General features: G+C 52.2%; 1 protein-coding gene across 1 annotated transcript in view; it reads left to right on the top strand.

Annotated features, from left to right (window-relative positions):
• The window catches only part of LOC102912036 (integrin beta-2-like protein), a 21,578-nt gene extending 4,800 nt beyond the window's left edge, over positions 1–16,778 (top strand). Inside the window, exons 2-16 of the mRNA XM_076549302.1 lie at positions 265–325; positions 1,002–1,090; positions 2,034–2,214; positions 3,041–3,211; positions 4,072–4,229; positions 5,172–5,327; positions 6,195–6,290; positions 8,245–8,334; positions 9,258–9,398; positions 10,729–10,916; positions 11,706–11,950; positions 12,406–12,622; positions 13,386–13,579; positions 15,755–15,901; positions 16,157–16,778. Coding sequence (XP_076405417.1) covers positions 268–325; positions 1,002–1,090; positions 2,034–2,214; positions 3,041–3,211; positions 4,072–4,229; positions 5,172–5,327; positions 6,195–6,290; positions 8,245–8,334; positions 9,258–9,398; positions 10,729–10,916; positions 11,706–11,950; positions 12,406–12,622; positions 13,386–13,579; positions 15,755–15,901; positions 16,157–16,227 — 2,202 coding nt within the window. The 5' untranslated portion in view covers positions 265–267 and the 3' untranslated portion in view covers positions 16,228–16,778. The remainder of the gene's footprint in view (positions 1–264; positions 326–1,001; positions 1,091–2,033; positions 2,215–3,040; positions 3,212–4,071; positions 4,230–5,171; positions 5,328–6,194; positions 6,291–8,244; positions 8,335–9,257; positions 9,399–10,728; positions 10,917–11,705; positions 11,951–12,405; positions 12,623–13,385; positions 13,580–15,754; positions 15,902–16,156) is intronic.
• Positions 16,779–18,486: the final 1,708 nt, after the last annotated feature.

Raw genomic sequence — 18,486 nt, 5'->3', positions numbered from 1 at the left:
GTATGTCCCCTACAGTGGGCACCCTGTCTTCTGTGCTTGGTGCCCCAGGCACATCAATAGGTATGTGCCCTCCCCCACTTCCTCCTTCCCTGAGCCTGACGACAGTACTAACTAACTCATGTGGAACCTGAACCTGTCTGATTCTTACACCCTGTGGTAGCAGGAACAAAAGCATCTCCACCCTCAGCACCCCTGCATTTCAGACAATCCAAGAGGGGCTCGGTAGGTGGTTAACCTGGACTCACTGAGCCCCTCCCTCCACAGGACATGCTGGGCCGGCACCCTCTGCTGCTCATCCTAACTGGGCTGCTCTCCCTGGGATCTGGTGAGTTCCATGACGTCACCTCCAATGGGGTGTTCTGGGAAGAGCAGGCACACCCCATGGGCATCACTCAACTCACAGAGCCACATGGCTTTAGGTCCTGACCTGACCTCCCCTGAGCCTCTTCCCACCCACTCTCATTGACTCTGGAGCAGCCAGGATGAACAGAACCCGCAGTCGGGATGGGCAGAACCCGCAGTCGGGATGGGCAGAACCCACAGTCGGAATGGACAGAACCCTCAGTCGGGATGGACAGAACCCACAGTCGGGATGGGCAGAACCCACAGTCGGGATGGACAGAACCCACAGTCGGGATGGGCAGAACCCGCAGTCGGGATGGGCAGAACCCTCAGTCGGGATGGGCAGAACCCTCAGTCGGGATGGGCAGAACCCACAGTCGGGATGGACAGAACCCGCAGTCGGGATGGACAGAACCCGCAGTCGGGATGGGCAGAACCCACAGTCGGGATGGGCAGAACCCACAGTCGGGATGGACAGAACCCACAGTCGGGATGGACAGAACCCTCAGTCGGGATGGGCAGAACCCACAGTCGGGATGGGCAGAACCCACAGTCGGGATGGACAGAACCCACAGTCGGGATGGGCAGAACCCTCAGTCGGGATGGACAGAACCCGCAGTCGGGATGGACAGAACCTGCTCACCCTACTGTCTCCCCAGCCCTGTCCCAGCTGTGTACCAAGGACAAGGTGAGCACCTGTCAGGACTGCATCCGGTCAGGGCCTGGCTGTGCCTGGTGCCAGAAGCTGGTAAGAACCGCATGGCTGACGAGCAGAGTGTGACATCTATTCATTCTCTCTGTCTCTGTCTCTGTCTCTCTCTCTCTGTCTCTCCATCTCTATCTCTTCTCTGTCTCTGTTTCTCTGTGTGTCTTTCTCTGGTCCCCCTGTCCCCCCATGACTATCTGCTCTCTCTCTCTCTCTCTCTCTCTCTCTCTCTCTCTCTCTCTCTCTCTCTCTCTCTCTCTCTGTTTCTCTGTTTCTCTCCCCATCTTTATCTCTTCTCTGTCTCTGTCTCTGTCTGTCTCTCCCTTCCTCTCCCCCCCTTCCCCCATGGATACATGCATTTCTATCCTGTTCAATGTTCTGTGACTATCATTTGTCCAGTGGTGCTTCAATGTCACAGGCCTGCCCACGGCCCCTCTAAGCTATTCTGGATGCCCTCAGAATGACTTTCCCCATTTGTTTTGAATACATTAAGGGTGGTGTGTGTGTGTGTGTGTGTGTGTGTGTGTGTGTGTGTGTGTGTGTGTATGTGTGTGTGTATTGCAGGTGTATGTGTCCATGCACACAAGTAGAGTAGACAGAGGACATCACTCTCCATCTATTCCTTTGAAGCAGGATCTCTGTGCACCTGGAACTAGGCAGGCAGCCAGGAGTACTTGTGCCAAGGCTACAGGCACATGTGGCATTGATTTGTGTGTACATGCTGGGGATTTGAACTCAAGTCCTCACTGCTGAAGGGCGTAGTTCAAGGGCAGAAAAGGGCCTGCAACCCATGGCTCTGCATGACATGGAGCTCTCAAGGAGACCAGGGCTTCCTAGGAGGCTTGGTATTCCTTGGTAGGCTGTCCCAGTCCACAGAGATTTCTATGCCAAATTTTAAGGACAAGCGAAGAGGAGATAGGCTGGGGTCTCTGGTCCCTCCTGGTCTGTCCGCTTCCTCCTGACACTAAACCGGCCCTTCCCCCAGAACTTCACAGGCCAAGGGGAGCCAGAGTCCGGTCGTTGTGATACTCCAGTGCAACTGTTGCTAAAGGGCTGCACATCTGAGTACCTCGTGGACCCCAAGAGCCTCGCTGAACCCCAGGAGGACAAGGACAGGGACCAGAAGCAGCTGTCCCCACAAAATGTGACACTTTACTTGAGACCAGGTAGGCTTGAGCTTGGCTGGCGTGAACCAGGCACTCGGTGTTTACAGGAGCTCGGCCAGCATCCCCGGTGTCATTGTGGGCAGGTAGACTGTGGTTTCGTTTCTTTTCCTGACACTGTGATAAAATGCCTGGCAGAGGCAGCTCAAAGGAGAGAGGGTTGACTTAGTTCAGGGGGCAGTCCATCGTGGTGGGGGAGGCAAGGCAGCAGGAGCTTGAAGAAGCTGAGAAACTAAATTAAATTTAAACCAGCCTGCCTAACAGATGTGACCATGACCACAGCAAGTGTCTCTCGGAGCACAGGCCCCCAGCATTGCTATGAGGCCTGGCCCCGGGGAGCCAGGGTGGCAAATCAAGCCTTGGGCATGAGCAAAAGTCTTGAGTGGCCTGGCTCCACAGGCTGAATAACTCACCCGCCAGACATACTGCTCGTGGATCTGGAGAATGGAAGTCCAAGATCAGGGTGCTGGGAGGTGCTGGGTTCCCCAGAAGCCACTTCTACCATCTGCTCAATGTCCCCACAGGACAAGGAAGAGGCAGGAGAGTTTTAGGTGCCCCCCCTTTTTAAACAGGGTTTCACTATGTAGCCCAGACTGGCCTCCAACTCACAGAGGTTTTCCTGCCTCTACCTCCCAAGTGCTGAGGTTAAAGGTGTGCCCCACCAGGCACAGCCATCAATCCCTTTTTAAGGACGCTAGCCCAGGCAGCAATGATGGAAGAAACACAGAGGACCGAGGTGCTATTGGAGAGAACAGCCCACAGGCAGCACCTGCCTCAGTACATGTCCTCAGACAACACATCCCAGCAGGGCCACCCTTCTCCTTCACAGGTCAAGCGGCAGCATTCAGAGTGAGCGTCCAGTGGACCCAGGACAGCTCTGTTGATCTGTACTTCCTGACGGCCCTCTCTGGCTTCACACGAGGCCATCTTTCCAAGGTCCAGACACTGGGCAGTGACCTGCTCCAAGCCCTCAATGAGATCACCAGATCAGGCCATATTGGTGAGGTCCACAGCCACTGCGGGGTTCTGGCTCAGCTCTTGCCATAGCCTGGGCAGCCCCTCTCAACACACCAGAGGCAGAGTTCTGTCAGCTGCAGCTGCAGAGTCCTCAGGGCATCAGTGTGGGTGGAGTTGGGCCTGCATCCCCTCCAGGGTCCATATCCAGTCACTGACTAGGAGATTCAGCCCTCCACTTCCTCTTCTTTCCTCTTTCATTCATCTTTTGGTATGATGCTAATTTCTAAAAATCAAGGAACATCAAATTATGTTGACTAAGCAGCAAGCATAGCATAAAGGCAGTGATCATGTGAGCTGCAGATCAAAGGTCAGTGCTCCACAAGTACCAACAGGTCCACAGAGCATAAGGCTTGGGTACACGCATGTGTGATGTGTGTACCCAGCTCCACGTGGCCTGGCTTCCCCAAAATAGTACCCTCTCTTCCCCGAAGAGTGATGTACTCCCTCACACTTGGACATGTGTGTGCACATTCACGTACTTGTATGTGTATACATAGCCACATGCACACCCACAGGCATGTATAAGACCACATGTGCACACACATTCTCAAATACATATGGTGGCATATGCAAACAATTTATTACCGCACCTGGACATGCTCACCTTCATACAGGAACACACATAGGCATACTGGGCCCAGACATATACACAATTTTGAATGCTCACATGTACACACAGGTACTCCCACAACATACATACTCAGACACCCACACCGGCCATGTTGCTTTCTCGCTTACTTTACTACAAGACAGGGAAACTGGAGGTTGTGTCCAAGTATCTCCCAGGCTTGCTTCCCTACCTTGGACCCAGCCTTCCATCCTAGCTCCCCCTGTTCTCCTCAGGCTTTGGATCCATCAGGAACATGACCTTCCAGCACATCCTGAAGCTGACTGATGACTCCAGCCAGTTTCAGAAGGAGCTGGGGAAGCAATTGGTTTCTGGACACCTGGATACCTCCAAGGGACAGCTGGATGCTATGATGCAAGTCACCACATGCCTGGTGAGCCTACAGAGCCCTACTGAGGTCTGCAGACTTCCCCAAGTCTGGAGCCTCATGTGGTACTGCAAGCTGCCTGCACTAGCCATGTTCCCTCAAAGGGTCAAGCCACTGGCCCCTTTGCTGGCTGCCAGCCTGAGGAGAATAGCCCTCACTCGACCTCTAGAGAGCCTCAGGAGGTAGGCTGGGAGGGAGAGGGGGAAAAGAGCAAAGGGACCTGGAAGTTAACCACAGATTTTATATTAATCTGTGATGCCACTAACTGTCTTGTAGCCTAGACCATCAAGTGGTCATTTTAATCTGGGCCTCATCCTGCATGTCCTGAGTCAGGGGCCCAGCCTCACTTCCAAGACAAGACAGCAATCCCTATCCAGAGTTCCCTCCTATGACTTCTCTCTCACCACACACCAGCCCGCATCAGTCCCAGGCTGTCTCTTTATAATGTCACTGTTGCTGCAGGCTAACTCTTCCCTGGTTCATCTCTCAGCTCTCCAGCCTCCCTGGAGCCCTGGACACACGCCCTCATGGGTGTCAGAATACAGTGTACTCCAAGCACACATTCCTTTCCAGGGATGATCCAGGAAGATGCAATCCCCCTGTGGTCCCTTCACTGGCACTTGGGATTTACCTGTCATGATGGCCACCATAGTCTTCTCCTCCTTTGGGAATGTTTTCAGGAGTCCAGTCCTGGGTCTGGAGGGACAGGCTGTAGAAGTTTCATCTTTTTGGAAGTAGACATGTGTTTCATGTACCCTCACCTCACACTTCAGGCATCTTAGCAGATGCATCCCAGACTCAATCTTGACTCCCTCTTTCTGTTGTCTGGCTGCTCTGAAACCCCAGAATGGGAGGGTCAGTGGCTCCAGGCTGCAGGCTGTCACACCTGAATCGTGGGGACGCAGCTGAGAAAGCTTGGTGGATAACTCGAGGCCATTTATTTCTCAGGGAGAAATCGGCTGGCGCAATGGAACACGGTTCCTGGTGCTCGCCACTGACAACGATTTCCACTTTGCTAAAGACAAGAATTGGAGTACCAGACAGAACCTCAGTGGTAGTCACTGTCACATGGAAGATGGCGTGTACAAGAGCAGGAGAGAGCCGGTGAGTCCCTCTCCTTCCCTGGCATCTTCTGAGGGTCAGCCCTGCATGACACAAGACAGGAACTCAAACAGGAAAAAAGACAGGATTCTTACAAACCCGCCCCCACGTAACAGCGTGGTCAGGTTCACACAGGGCTACCTCTCCAGAGCCTTGGATACCTCTTTCCACCTAAGAAGCAAATTCAAGAAAAAACTCTGAAAGCTGTGAGTGGGAGTGTTAGGTCTTAAATATCAGACTCAGACAAGAGCACATGGTAGGACACCAAGGCATACTGAAGAGAGTCTCCCCTATTCTGCAAGTCAGTGGGAAGTCACAAAGAATAGAGGTGGGCTAGAAGGCTAGAAGGAGCCACTGAGAAGAACTAGGGGGACCCTGGATGCACACCACAAGAAGACCAAGTCCCTAGGGGATGGAGTGGACTTAGAGGAAGGGGACTTGTAAGCAAGCTGCGGCAGGACTAATGATAAGTTTGAAGAGATTGGAAGAGGATAATGAAGACCCCCTAACCTGAGTCCGAACCTATCATGGAAGCTGTGGGTCCCTGATAGAGAGAGGGTCTGTGGGTCAACAGAGTCACAAATGACTGGATATGACCTGGAAGGAAAAGCTGAGAGAGGCTGCCAGGAAGGATTAGAGGTCCCTGGGTCTGCACCAAGAGGCCAGGCACATTGTAATGTTTGGTGTTTTCTTAACTGTCTTTCAATATCACTCATCTCTGCTGAATTGTTTCACGTATTTGTACACCTTGTTCAGAGAAAGTGCTGCCACAGGACAAGGGCAGCCTGGACCTGAGCTGGCACCGTAGTCCTCAGAGTTATAGGCACTTGCTTCAGCTGGGTGGCCTGACAGGATGTCTCTTCTCTCCAGGACTACCAGTCAGTGCTCCAGCTGGCAAGCAAGCTGGCTGAAAACAACATCCAGCCCATCTTCCTGGTGCCCTCAAGGATGGTGAAAACATATGAGGTAAGAGAGGTGGGTCTTGAGCAAAAGAGGCATTTCAGCTGCAGGGAGCATGCCCAGCATTCTCACTGCCTCACCAGAGTCCTGCTCCCATTTGCCAGACTGAGGGCCAGAGACCAGAAGGAAACACATGTCCAGTGGCCTGAGATGAGGAAGATGATGGCCATAATCTATTTGTCAGATGACCAGTTCTCCTGGGCCATCAGGGTCCCTACAGGAGAACCTCAGAGCTAAGGTCTGCAGTGGGACCACTAGGACCTCGGCTTCCTCCTCTAGGAGGGACAGTGATGAGCACCTGAGAGAGCTGCTCTAGGGACCCCTGAGTTGATCCATCCAATTAATTCAGAAAGCATCTGCCCCTAGGAACAAATTCTCCCCATCTGAGTGTGATAACAGTGTCCTCTGACATTGTCCATCCTCATAGGCACAGACACATGTGTATTCAGGTTGACTGCCCTTGTGGCTGGACTCTCTGAGGCTGTGTGGCCTTGTACGACCTCATGTTGTACAAAGATGCAGGGCGGGGTTGAGTATGAACACGAATCTTGGGGGAGAAAGCCCTACAAGGGCTAGGAAGTTGGCTTTTGTTGGCTGTGCATTGCTGAACGAGGACTCCGGTTGGGTCCTAGGTAAGCCTTCGTTGCCAGGACAACAGGAAAACCACAGTTCTTGCTGTTAGGTTTCCAGGCTCCAGAGAAGGGAAACTACCCTGCAGAGAGACAACAGGAAAAAGAAGAGGGGGCAGCCTGTGGAATACCTCCATCATAGCCAGGCACAGAGAACTGTGGCTTGGCTCTGCACGGGTTGCCAGCGAGGGGAACAAAGAAGAGATCACTCCGTAGTTAGGATGCCGCAGTCCCTATGTCCTCATCTGTAACTGGGCTATGACAACCCCCCTCCTCATGGAGTTGTAGCAGGTCAGGAGTCATACTCCCACAGACAGCATGGTGACAAGAGAGGAAGCCACAGATGAGAGACTAGAGGTCTACCACTTCCTTTGCCTTGGGAGGTCATAGGCCTTCCTAAGTCTCTGGTCTTGGGAGGCTGATCAAGGCCACAGGGAGCAGGTGAGGATGTTACACATAAGACCCTTCTTTGTGCATGCTTCTGGACTTAGGAGAAAGCAACTTCCACAAACTGGACAGGCCAGAGCCCAAATTTTCTGGTGGGCTAGTCCCATGGCCAAGACCAACGACCGTGAGTTGCGGAACTCAGAGAAGTCTGGGGGTCTGGCTATAGCAAGCCTTCTGCACTTCACAGAGAGGACTGACTCCCTTCTAGAGAATCATGGGACAATTCTGGGGAGAGAGGTGCCTTGGCTATCAGTAGGATGTCTCTGGAGAAGGTGGCAACACTCCCATTTCATGACATATGATACAGTCCTTGAACGGCACTAGGGCAATTGTGAGGAGGATGCTGGCCTGTCTGCTACCCCGGGGCTCAGGCTGGGCCACTTCTAGGGACATTCTGGGAAGCAGATCGGTCCTGCCAGAGCTGATTGTCACAGGGTTGTGTGACATGATCACCATGAAAGTTAGGTTGTTCAAACTCAGTAATGCTCAGAGCTTACCTCTTCCTGTGACTTTACCGCATTCTATTGTCATCTGTGCCCTTATGTGTCCTGTGTACGATTTCTGTCCACTATGGTGATGTGTTGAAAATACTGTCCCATGATGAGCCAGGTGCATGTTCCCAAGTCAGTGACAACATCACCAGCTTGAAACGGAAGTGGACTCCAGGAGCACTTACACCCCAGACGTGTGAGTGCTAAGATCCAGGTGTCGGCGCTTGGCAGCATGCCCCTGATGCTCGTTCTGTGACTCGGTGAAGTGGGCTCTTGCTCGAGCATCATCCTAGCCACCTGGAGAGCCTGAGGGACCCTCTGGGTATCACAAGCCCTCATGAGCCTGGAGGAGCTGGTAGTACCAGGTGCCAGCTTGATCTTCTCTCCCAACAGAGAATTGCCATGCTCATCCCTAAGCTGACCATTGGGGAACTGTCAGATGACTCCAGCAATGTGGCACAGCTCATCAAGGATACCTACAGCGTGAGTCTCCTGCAGTAGCTGGATGGGTTGGTCCGAACTTCACAGTTAGCAGAGCTCTGACTTTTAGAACCCCGCTGTAGCCTCCTGCAGCCTCTACAGGTAGCCCAGAGTCTTCTGGACAGACACATAGCACAGGGCAGTTCCTCTTATTGGTGAATGATGGTATGTATGGCTCCCAGATCTCATCTGGCTCTCCCTGAAACATGAGTTCTAAGCTCTACCCAAATGGGGCTCTTCCCTGCCAACCACTGTGGAGAGATAGAAGGGCGGGTGGCCAGAGGAGAGCACATACCGCCCCACAGGCTGGGGAGATCCCAGAAATCACCTCAATAAATCCATACCCTGCGTAGACAACCTTGGGAAGGAGGGCCTGTGGCAGCGGCAGGTACCCTCAAACTCTGACCTAGGCTTCTATGGCCAAACATCCTGGGGTCTGCCAGCACAAGTGTGTGGGGGACCCTGTAGCACTCTTTCTTCTCAAGCCTTGTGAGCCCAGATGCCCCCCAAGAAGGCTCCTCGCCAGGCCACTGCCCAGTCATGTCTATCTCTGCCTTTAGAGGAACGCCATCATTGCCCACTCACCACATGCCTCCTGCCCGGTCTCCCTCCATCTGTGTCTTGTCTCTCACGTCACTCCAACCGTCTAGGGTTCCTCCTCTGCTAACCCTGGAACTCAACAGTGAGGGGACTGTCCTCAAAGGGCTCACAGCTGTGTCTATGCTGGTCTCCTGCCGGTGGCCTGACTCGGAGCTAGTCACGGCCTCGGCCTGCTGGCCTCTCCTGACACACTCCCTGAGCTACCAGTATGTTTGTGTCATCAACTGGTGCACAGCAGGGGCATGAAAAGTGCAATGGTGCCACAGTTGTGGAGGGCAGGGACAGCTGAACCTGTCGCCCCGAGCATGGCTGCTCTCTGCCCACAGAAACTCTCCTCCAGCATCTTCCTGGACCACACCACCATCCCCAACACCCTGAAAGTCACCTACGACTCCTTCTGCAGTAACCGAGCATCAAGTACAGGCAAATCCAGAGGGGACTGTGGCGATGTGCAGATCAACGACACGGTGAGCCTGGGGTTCCCACCTCAGCATCCCAGGGGCCCGCAGGTATCTCAATAACTCCATCCCGGGGGCCCGCAGGTATCTCAATAACTCCATCCCGGGGGCCCGCAGGTATCTCAATAACTCCATCCCGGGGACCCGCAGGTATCTCAATAACTCCATCCCGGGGACCCGCAGGTATCTCAATAACTCCATCCCGGGGACCCGCAGGTATCTCAATAACTCCATCCCGGGGGCATCTAGGAGGAAACAGAGGCTCACATGGGGACAAGCAAGAGGGAAGGCAATCGGTGACCAGCAGCCGCTCCTTCTCCCTTTGAACATCACTTAGCAGAGACCAGCGCTGTCTATGTGGTAATGTTAAAGAGCAGGAAGACACCATAAGCACATGCCAGGGAACCCCAGGCCCCTCCTGGAATAGCCCTGATGCACACTGGCCAGCCGTGCGATAACAGCACCCCCTAGAGGCAATTGCTAGGCATGAAAGGAGATACAAACAAGATGGACTGGGTCAGCTTTTCTGACTTCTGTTTCATCTTTCAATGAAAACATCAAGACTCAAGCCACACAGGTGAGCAGAAAAACAAACTGAGTTATTTCCCTAACACACTGGATATAAATTTGTTACCCAAGCTTTCATTTTTCTTTTTGCTTGTGAACTAACATCACACACACACACACACACACACACACACACACACACACACACACCACACCACACCTACACTCACACTGAACAAAATACCATCCCCTCATGCTGGATATCCATATGAGAATTTGACCAATTTTATCCTAATTTTTAGATTGTGTGTTACTCGTTTTCACTGACATTTCTCCTCTATCTTCAAGAACCATGGGTTTAAATTTATTTTAGATGTGACTTGACTTGGCAAACCAGAACTCTCCTTGTACCACCTATGTGTGCTGTCACAGACTGGCCCTGATCTTCACATTCCCTCTGACTTTCTAGTATTTTAGCACACTAGACTTGTGGGCCCGACACAAGGGAAAACTGTCTCCCACAAATTCACTGTAAAACCCCCTACTGTATATATAATGGAAAAATTACCTCCCTAGTCTGATTCACAGCAGGGCTCGGATGCTGGTTAGTGAGGGTTGTGGGTGAGGGTGCTGGTCTGGCCTCCCTACAGCCTGGTCCATCGTCCATCCCAAGATCCAGCTCTTATCCTCATTCCTCTGCTTCAGAGAGAACCCATGCCATCCACTCCCCTGACGTCTATCAGGTCCCTACCAGCACCCCTGAGGGGAAATGAGGAGGACTGTGACCCTGGTCACCCATGGCCCCTGTCTAAGCCCCATGCTACTCCTACAGGTCACCTTCCAGGTTAACGTCACAGCCTCAGAGTGCATCCGGGAGCAGTCCTTTATTATCCAGGCCCTGGGTTTCCCTGACACAGTGACCGTGCGAGTCCTTCCCCAGTGTGAGTGCCAGTGCCAGGACCAGAGTCAGGAGCACAGACTCTGTGGAAGCAGGGGTGCCATGGAGTGTGGCATCTGCAGGTGAGGCAGGTACATGCAGCCCTTGGCAGGCCAACCCGTGGGAAAGGTGTCTGTAGGTGAGGTGGACCCAGCAAACCAGTCTTTCCCGCTCACAGGACAAGTGAAGTGGGAATGGCCAGCCTGGTGCATGCCAGCCTGGGACATGCCAGCCTGGGGCATGCCAGCCTGTGGGAAAGGGATCTACTGGAAGGTAGTCATGGACAACCACAGTACAATATCCTACTAGATAGCTTCTAGACTGCATGGTATGAGAGGAGATGCCGGGGAGCCTGGGGTTCATACCCCCAAAACCCTTGCTGTCACTCCCCACCCAGGGTAGCCCTCAGAAATTCTGACTTCACTCTTTTCTCTGGCCATGAAGGGTTCAAGGCAGAGAACTGACTGACAGGAAACTCCCCTCACTAGAAGACATAGATCCAGTAGCAGGCAAGGACTGAGGACAGGACGGATCAAAGGTCAGACCTCGGGTCTGGTCCATCAGTTACCTGAGACCCAGGGACATTCAGAAGTCACAACTAGTGTACCATTTGCCCCTCATGGGTTATCTGCATGATACCACAGTGCCCTGTCAGAGGGATGTTCATGGGCAGCTTACCCAGGGCAGCCTCTGGAGGGATCTCAGTGCCTCCCCCATGTTCTATTCATGGTGCGTGCTCAGACAATTGAGAGAAGAGCAGAGGTGGCGTGCCATACTTTACAGGTGTTTGGATGTACACCAGACCCAAAGCGGCTGAAGGTGTGCCCATCCCAGGGAAGAGCCTAAGCACAGCTCTTCCTACCCTGCCCCAGGTGCAACTCCAACTACACCGGGAAAAACTGTGAGTGCCAGACACACGGCCAGAGCAGCCAGGAACTGGAAAGAAGCTGCCGGAAGTACAACAGCTCCACGGTGTGCTCCGGACTGGGAGATTGCATCTGTGGGCACTGTGTGTGCCACGCCAGTGACCTCCCAAACAATGTGATCTATGGACAATACTGCGAGTGTGACAACTATAACTGTGAGCGACATGATGGTCAAGTCTGCGGTGGTCCACGTGAGTGAAAAGGGACACTGGAGGCGGGGACGGATTTTCTTGTCAATCTTGCACCAGGAGGCATTGCGTGGGACACTGAGATAGAGGTACAGATGATTGCTGGCACAGCAGCAGCAAACCTGGGCAGGCCTTCCATGTCTGTGAGGCCCAGGCATTGTCCTAGCAGGTCAACAGAGGCAACAGTCCTGACCCAAGAGCTCTGCAGACACGGGGGAGGCCCGCTCTGGCTGAAAGGGGGCTGCATTGCTGGAGGGGTGGGGGGCCTCCCTGGCCCCTGTGTCTTTGCCCAGCTGTCCTTCCCTGGTGGTGTGGGGCTGTGTGAGGAGCTACAGCAGAGGAGCCTGTAAGTACAGTCCTCCCTGCAAGGCAGTATCAGGCAAGGGCCCAGGGCGATGGCTCCTGGTTCCTGCCCACCTTCAGGAAGGGGAGTTGTAGTGACCTCAGCTGTTTTCCAGAGAGGGGCTCCTGCTTCTGCGGCCAGTGCAGCTGCAAGGAGGGCTTTGAGGGCTCAGCCTGCCAGTGCCGGAGGTCCACCGAGGGCTGTCTGAACAACAATTTGGTGGAGTGCAGTGGCCATGGCCGATGCCACTGCAACAGGTGTACATGTAACCCGGGCTACCTTCCGCCACTGTGTGAGCATCTTCGCTATATCCCACGCTGCAGCCAGCACATGTGAGTATCCCCAACCACCCACACTGGCCTCACTGCTAGTCTACCTGAGAGTAGCAGGGATGCCACTGCACCGTAGTTCTCAGCAGAACCCAGCAGACCCAGCAGGAGGCCTCATTCTGAGGGGAGCCTCTACCTCCCTTGGGCCCTTGAATCCAGTTTCCACTGGCTCTGCCCTTCATCTGCTCCCAGGATCACAGTCTGCTTTCACCCTCACTTACACCACTGTGCTGACCTCTAAGAGTGCCTAGGATTCTCACTACAGGACCAGCTTGTATGTGGATATCCTCACATATTGCATGCTGCGAACCTTGACAATCCCATGTACCCCGAGACACCCGCTCATCCTTGCATATCTGTACACCTTAATCATCAGGGCACCCTAACATGCCCAGTCTACACTCACACACTATACACCTTGCACACCTGTACACACTGATCCACCAGTGCACCCTAACACACCAGTATATATTCACACAATGTGCACCCTGACACACACACACACACACACAGCCTTACACACCAATACACCCTTATTCATTGGTGCATCCCCACACACCAGTACGCACTCACACACCTTTCACCCTAACACACCCATGTAGCGTGACACCCGTGAAGTCTTGCACACCTGTCATATGTCTTTTACATAGTGTTGCACCCCAACACACCTGTGTGCCCTCAAACACTTGTGCACCTTGCCCATCCATGTGCCATATGTCTCATGCCCACCCCATTCCATCAAACTCATTCCCCAACTTCTCCTCAGCTCTTGTGCCGAATGCTTAAAACTCAGCGATGGACTACGATGCATCAGTGAGTGTGGGAGTCTGATGAGTTCAGACACATTCTTTAAGGGCAAGAACTGCAGTGAACAGGACTCAGAGGGCTGCTGGATAACCTACACTCTGCGTTGGCGAGACTGGGGAAAACTCTCTTCCATCTACATAGATGTGAGCCGAGGTAAGGCTGGACGGTGCCCAGATCTGGTGCGGGTCGGACATAGTGACAAGAACTCTAGCCACAGACAGCAGGAGGGCTGCAGAGGGAAGGGTCTCTCTCCTCTGGGCAAGGATACTCAGTAGCAAAAGGGGAACTATCCAGGATACCTGGGCAGGTACGTAGTGCAGGGAAGCTGGCATCCGTACCCTTACCTGGTCCTGCACCAAGAGATCGATGACCGATAGGTCCTCTGGTACTAGCTCCAGTACGTGTTGAGCATGGAACCACTGAAGCACCACACCACACCGTGGGAGCATCTCCCATGTGATGGCCCCATGGGCTGGTACCCATTAGCTGTTTCAGGATGCCTATGGTGAGTCTCAGAAGAGTGGGGTTGCTGCTGCCCCATAAGCACTGTTTGGCCCCATTCAGCTCAAGTCCTTGACAGTAATGCCTGGGAACTGAAGATTCTGACCTGGTCTTCATGGGGTTCACAGTATGGTCCTATCAGACAATGTCCAGCACAGTGAGAGGCTGCAACCAAAGTTAAAATGATACAAAGGCCTTGTGGTGAGGGGCTCTTTCTTCTGGAAGGAAAAATGAGTTCATTGGGACGAGGAGACATGGCAGGTCTGTGGTCATGAGAGTCATCAGCCCTTGGGGCACCACACATCCTCCATGGATTCAGGTTTGTTCCTGAGCATGGCAGGAATCTATTAGAGGCTCCCAGAAGAGTGCTGGGCAGTGGTGGTGCACACCTTTAATCCCAGCACTCTGCAGGCAGAAGTAAGTGGACCTCTGTGAGTTTGAGGCCAGCCTGGTCTACAAAGTGAGTTCCAGGACAGCCAGAGCTATACAGAGAAACCCTGTCTGCAAAAAACGAAAAAAAACAAAAAGTTCCCAGAAGAAAAGTGGCAGCACCCACGTTGTCTTCTCCTTTTTTTTTTCATCTCAGCTGGCAACCAAGTGGACAGTGTCCTATCAGTGCCCACACGGAACTGTTGAGGGACATATTGGACACAGTCCTGTAAGAGGACAGGGTGAACATGGGCCTGTCTTGAGCGGCTGAGACAGACATGGTCCTATCACACATTGCTGTCTGGTCAGGACTAACAGACTAGAGGCGGACAGCTGAGCTGGGTTGAGTCAGGAAGGAGTATGGACAGATGCTACTTTTTGGTGAAGATGGTAGGAGAGAAATAGAGGACTAAGTGAAAGTTTGAAGGCCCAGGGTTCCCCAGCAGGTGGCATGGGAAGTTGGGGGTTAGAGCGGCTGGGAGAAGTGATGAGTGACAATGACTGAAGGCGTTGAAGACAGTGGATTTGGGCCAAAGGCACGACATCTTTACAGGTCTTAGGCAAGAAACTCCAGAATTCTAGTTCCGCATCCCATTCATGCTTGGAGGACTGAAGGGACAAAGGCAGTGAGACCACTCGGATAACCATGAGAAATGCCAGCCAGCAGTACACTGGGACTCCTACGGGACAGAGACCTGGAGCCCACTGTTCCCCAACCTTTCTCAAGTTGGAAACCCAGCAGAGTAGGGGGGGGGCACAGACTCGGTGTGAGGTACCTGAAGCTGAGGACCTGTCCTTAGGCTATGAGCATGGACCTCACCAGGGTTCCCCATTCCCACTGTGCAGTGAGATGGGTTAGGATCTTCTTCTCTGTGAATAAGAAGCCAGGCCCGGTGGCCCTTAAGTATCGTTTGGGACCACAGGGGCTGGCCTTGCTTCTGATGGAGCTGAGCCTATGTTCCCTTGTCTGCCCATGTTGAGGGGCAGACAGCAAGCCTCTGGAGTGGGGACCCTCTGGGAGAGACGGAGACATGCAGAGGCTTGTGGGTAGAGACTTCTTGTAGCCCACTAGGTTTCCTAGGGGCTGTACCCAGCAGGACTGCATAAGAGGTTGATTGGCCCACGGGCCTGGGTACCAGGTGTTTGTGAAGGTCTAACTAGCAGTGGGGAGGTCTTTTGTTCCACTCCTTTGCATTGTTATAAATAGACCTTTGGACTATAGTTCTGGGCCAGTGGATAAGGATCCAGGCCCATCTTCTTGTGTTTTCTCTCTGTTTCTCTCCTGTCTGTTTCTAAGTCTCTTATCCCTCATTCCACAAGAGTTCCTGGGGTACGTAATGGTGGGGCCGGGTCCTCCACAGGGACTCACACGATTTACGGCTCATGCTTTCTCCTTAGTGTGCCCTACCACCATTGCACTGAGTGTGGCAGTGGGTGTCCTGGGGGCTGCTGTCCTCCTGCTGATCGTCTGGATAATCTTCCTGAAGGAAACCCAGAAGATCAAACTCTCCAAAAAGGATGGGGCTCGAGGCACACTAGAACCGAGTGAGTGGCTAGGCTGTGTGCCCCTGCACCCTGCTGTCCTCTGTGACTTCACACACTGTAGGTCGTGGCTGGTTCTGAAGGTCAGCAAACACCCTGTGCCAGCAGCTCGGCTGAGTGGGCACACTATAAAAGTTATGCCACAAAGACTGAATCCATGGGAGGTCTCTACTTTTGTCTTGGTCCTCAAAGTGACATCTATAAACTGACCCAGGGGGCCTCCCCACACTAACAAGATCATGTTTGGTTTCTCCCCAGAAGAGGCTCATTTTCAAGAACAGCACCATGGGGAGTCACCATGGTGGCATCAGGAGAGACAGGGTACCTGAAGAAGATAAGGTATCAGGATCAACCAGACGGGACCCACCAACCACACCTCCTCCACTCTATAACCAACCATCATACGGCTTACACTGCTCAGAATCACCAGCACAAAAGCTGGTTCTGTTTCTTTCCACGGTGACCTAGCTGCCAGATCTTCAGTGGACTTCTCTCCAGGGAGAGCCTCGTCTCTGGCCCATGCAGTCATTCATAATGCTTTGAGAAAAAAATAATCCTAAATCTTAAGAGGTCAGACACATGCTTTCTGTGTGAAAAGTAAGAAACCAGTTCAATTAAATGTAGGGCTTACTTACATGTTAAACATCTCTTTGGGAGTGTTGTTCCTGTGTATGTACATGTCAGGGGTGACATTAGGTGTCTTCTTCAATTGCCCTCTGCCTTATTTTTTGAGACAAATTCTTTTCATTGAACCTATAAGTTCTAGGGACCCCCCATCCCCAGAACTGGTATTACAGACACAAACTGCTTGTACCCAACTTTTATGCAGTTTCTGGCAGTACAGGTCACTATGGGCAGGAAGGTCACGATAACCACAGCATGAGGCAGCTGGTCATATTGTGTCTGCCATCAGGGAGCAGAGAGAGGTGAATGTTGGTGTCCTCTCCTCCATTTTTATTCAGTCCTAGATGCCAGCCTACAGGATGGTGCTGCCCATGTCTGGGGTGGGTCTTCCTACCTCAGTAAGACCTCTTTGGAAATGCCCTTCAGAATATCTCCTAGGTGATTCAAAATCTAGTCAAGTTGGCAATCAAGGTTAACCACCACAGGTCATAGTCAGGCCATCAACAACCCTTGTCTTCAGACTGCTGTGGACTCAGGCTCCTCTGCATCCATCAGTTCGTGAGTTGACTTCTTTTCTTTTCTTTTCTTTTTTGTTTTGTTTTGTTTTGTTTTTGAGAAAGGGTTTCTTTGTGTAGCCCTGGCTGTCCTGAAACTTGCTCTGCAGACCAAGATAACCTCGAACTCAGAGAGCTGCCTCTGCCTCCTGAGCACTGGGATTAAAGGCATGTGCCACCATGCCTGACTGAGTTGACTTCTAAAATAGAGAAGAAGAAAGATAGAAAGAGAGAGGGAAGGAAAGATGAGAGAGAGAGAGAGAGAGAGAGAGAGAGAGAGAGAGAGAGAGAGGAGAAATAGAGAACATGCCTGTTGGTCTTGTTTCTGTGAATAACCCATGCAAATACGGATAATTAGAAGTCACATCATCTGGCCTGATGGTACGTGATATTTTAATTCACCTTTCATTACCTGGTATGGTTTGGATGCGAACTTGTCCCCATAGGCTCACATGTTTGAACACTTGGTCCTCAGCTGGTGATGTAGTTTGGGAAGGTTGATCTTTAAGACATGGTTTTTATTGCCAGAAGTGGATCTTTTGTTACGAGAGTGGGGTCTGGAGGGTCTATAGCTAGGCTCCGCTTCTTGTTCACTCTCTGCTTCCTGACTGAGGACACAGTGTGGCCAGCTGCCTCCTATTCCTATGCCCATGTCTTCCCAACCATAATAGAATGTATCACCCAGATGTGTAAGCCAATATAAGATCTTTCTTCCTTAAATTGTTTCTGGTCAGATAGTCAGAGAAAAATAATGCATGCATTATCAAAACAAAATACTTGATGCAGGATGCTTTATAATGAAGCAGTCATATTTAGCTGATAGTATCATGGGAGGCTGGAAGCCAGGCAGTATACTCAGGCTCTAGTGAGCCCTAGCCTCAACTACATCTCATGGGTATTTCTCTATCTGTGTGGGCTTTCTCCCTTTTCTTATAAAGTGACCATAGGGATCATGGAGGCTTCAATCTAGTGACTTCATCTAATCTAACAATTTTCCAAAAGCCCCAGTGTTAGCCCACCATACTGAAATTAAGTTTCTACCCTCTTGCTACAATTAACATATAATTTGGAAGTGTTAAGCCCCTGCGGGGGTTTTAGAGAACAAACCACATCTGCACACCCATTTCCACTGTCTGTTCAAGCCACCTCTGTACACCCATTTCCACTGTCCAAGCACCAGTGGCTGGCTTTTACCTTCAGTGTTTTGCTTCCATTGTTCCATAATAGGAGGTAATGAGAGGTCAGAGCACTCGGGGGAGAGTCTGGCCTTGCAAGCACTCCCTCAGAAGGTTCTCAGGGACCATCATCTATGAGCTGAGGAAGACTTGATGCAAGGGTAGGCACTTTCATGACATTTCCTCTATTCTGGTTCACCTGCTCCTTAGTAGACCACTTGTCTACTGTTTGGGG

This window comes from Peromyscus maniculatus, chromosome 12 (assembly GCF_049852395.1).
Source record: "Peromyscus maniculatus bairdii isolate BWxNUB_F1_BW_parent chromosome 12, HU_Pman_BW_mat_3.1, whole genome shotgun sequence".
Lineage (NCBI taxonomy): Eukaryota > Metazoa > Chordata > Mammalia > Rodentia > Cricetidae > Peromyscus > Peromyscus maniculatus.
Note: the sequence above shows the minus strand (reverse complement) of the source record. Positions and strands in the feature narration are given on the sequence as shown.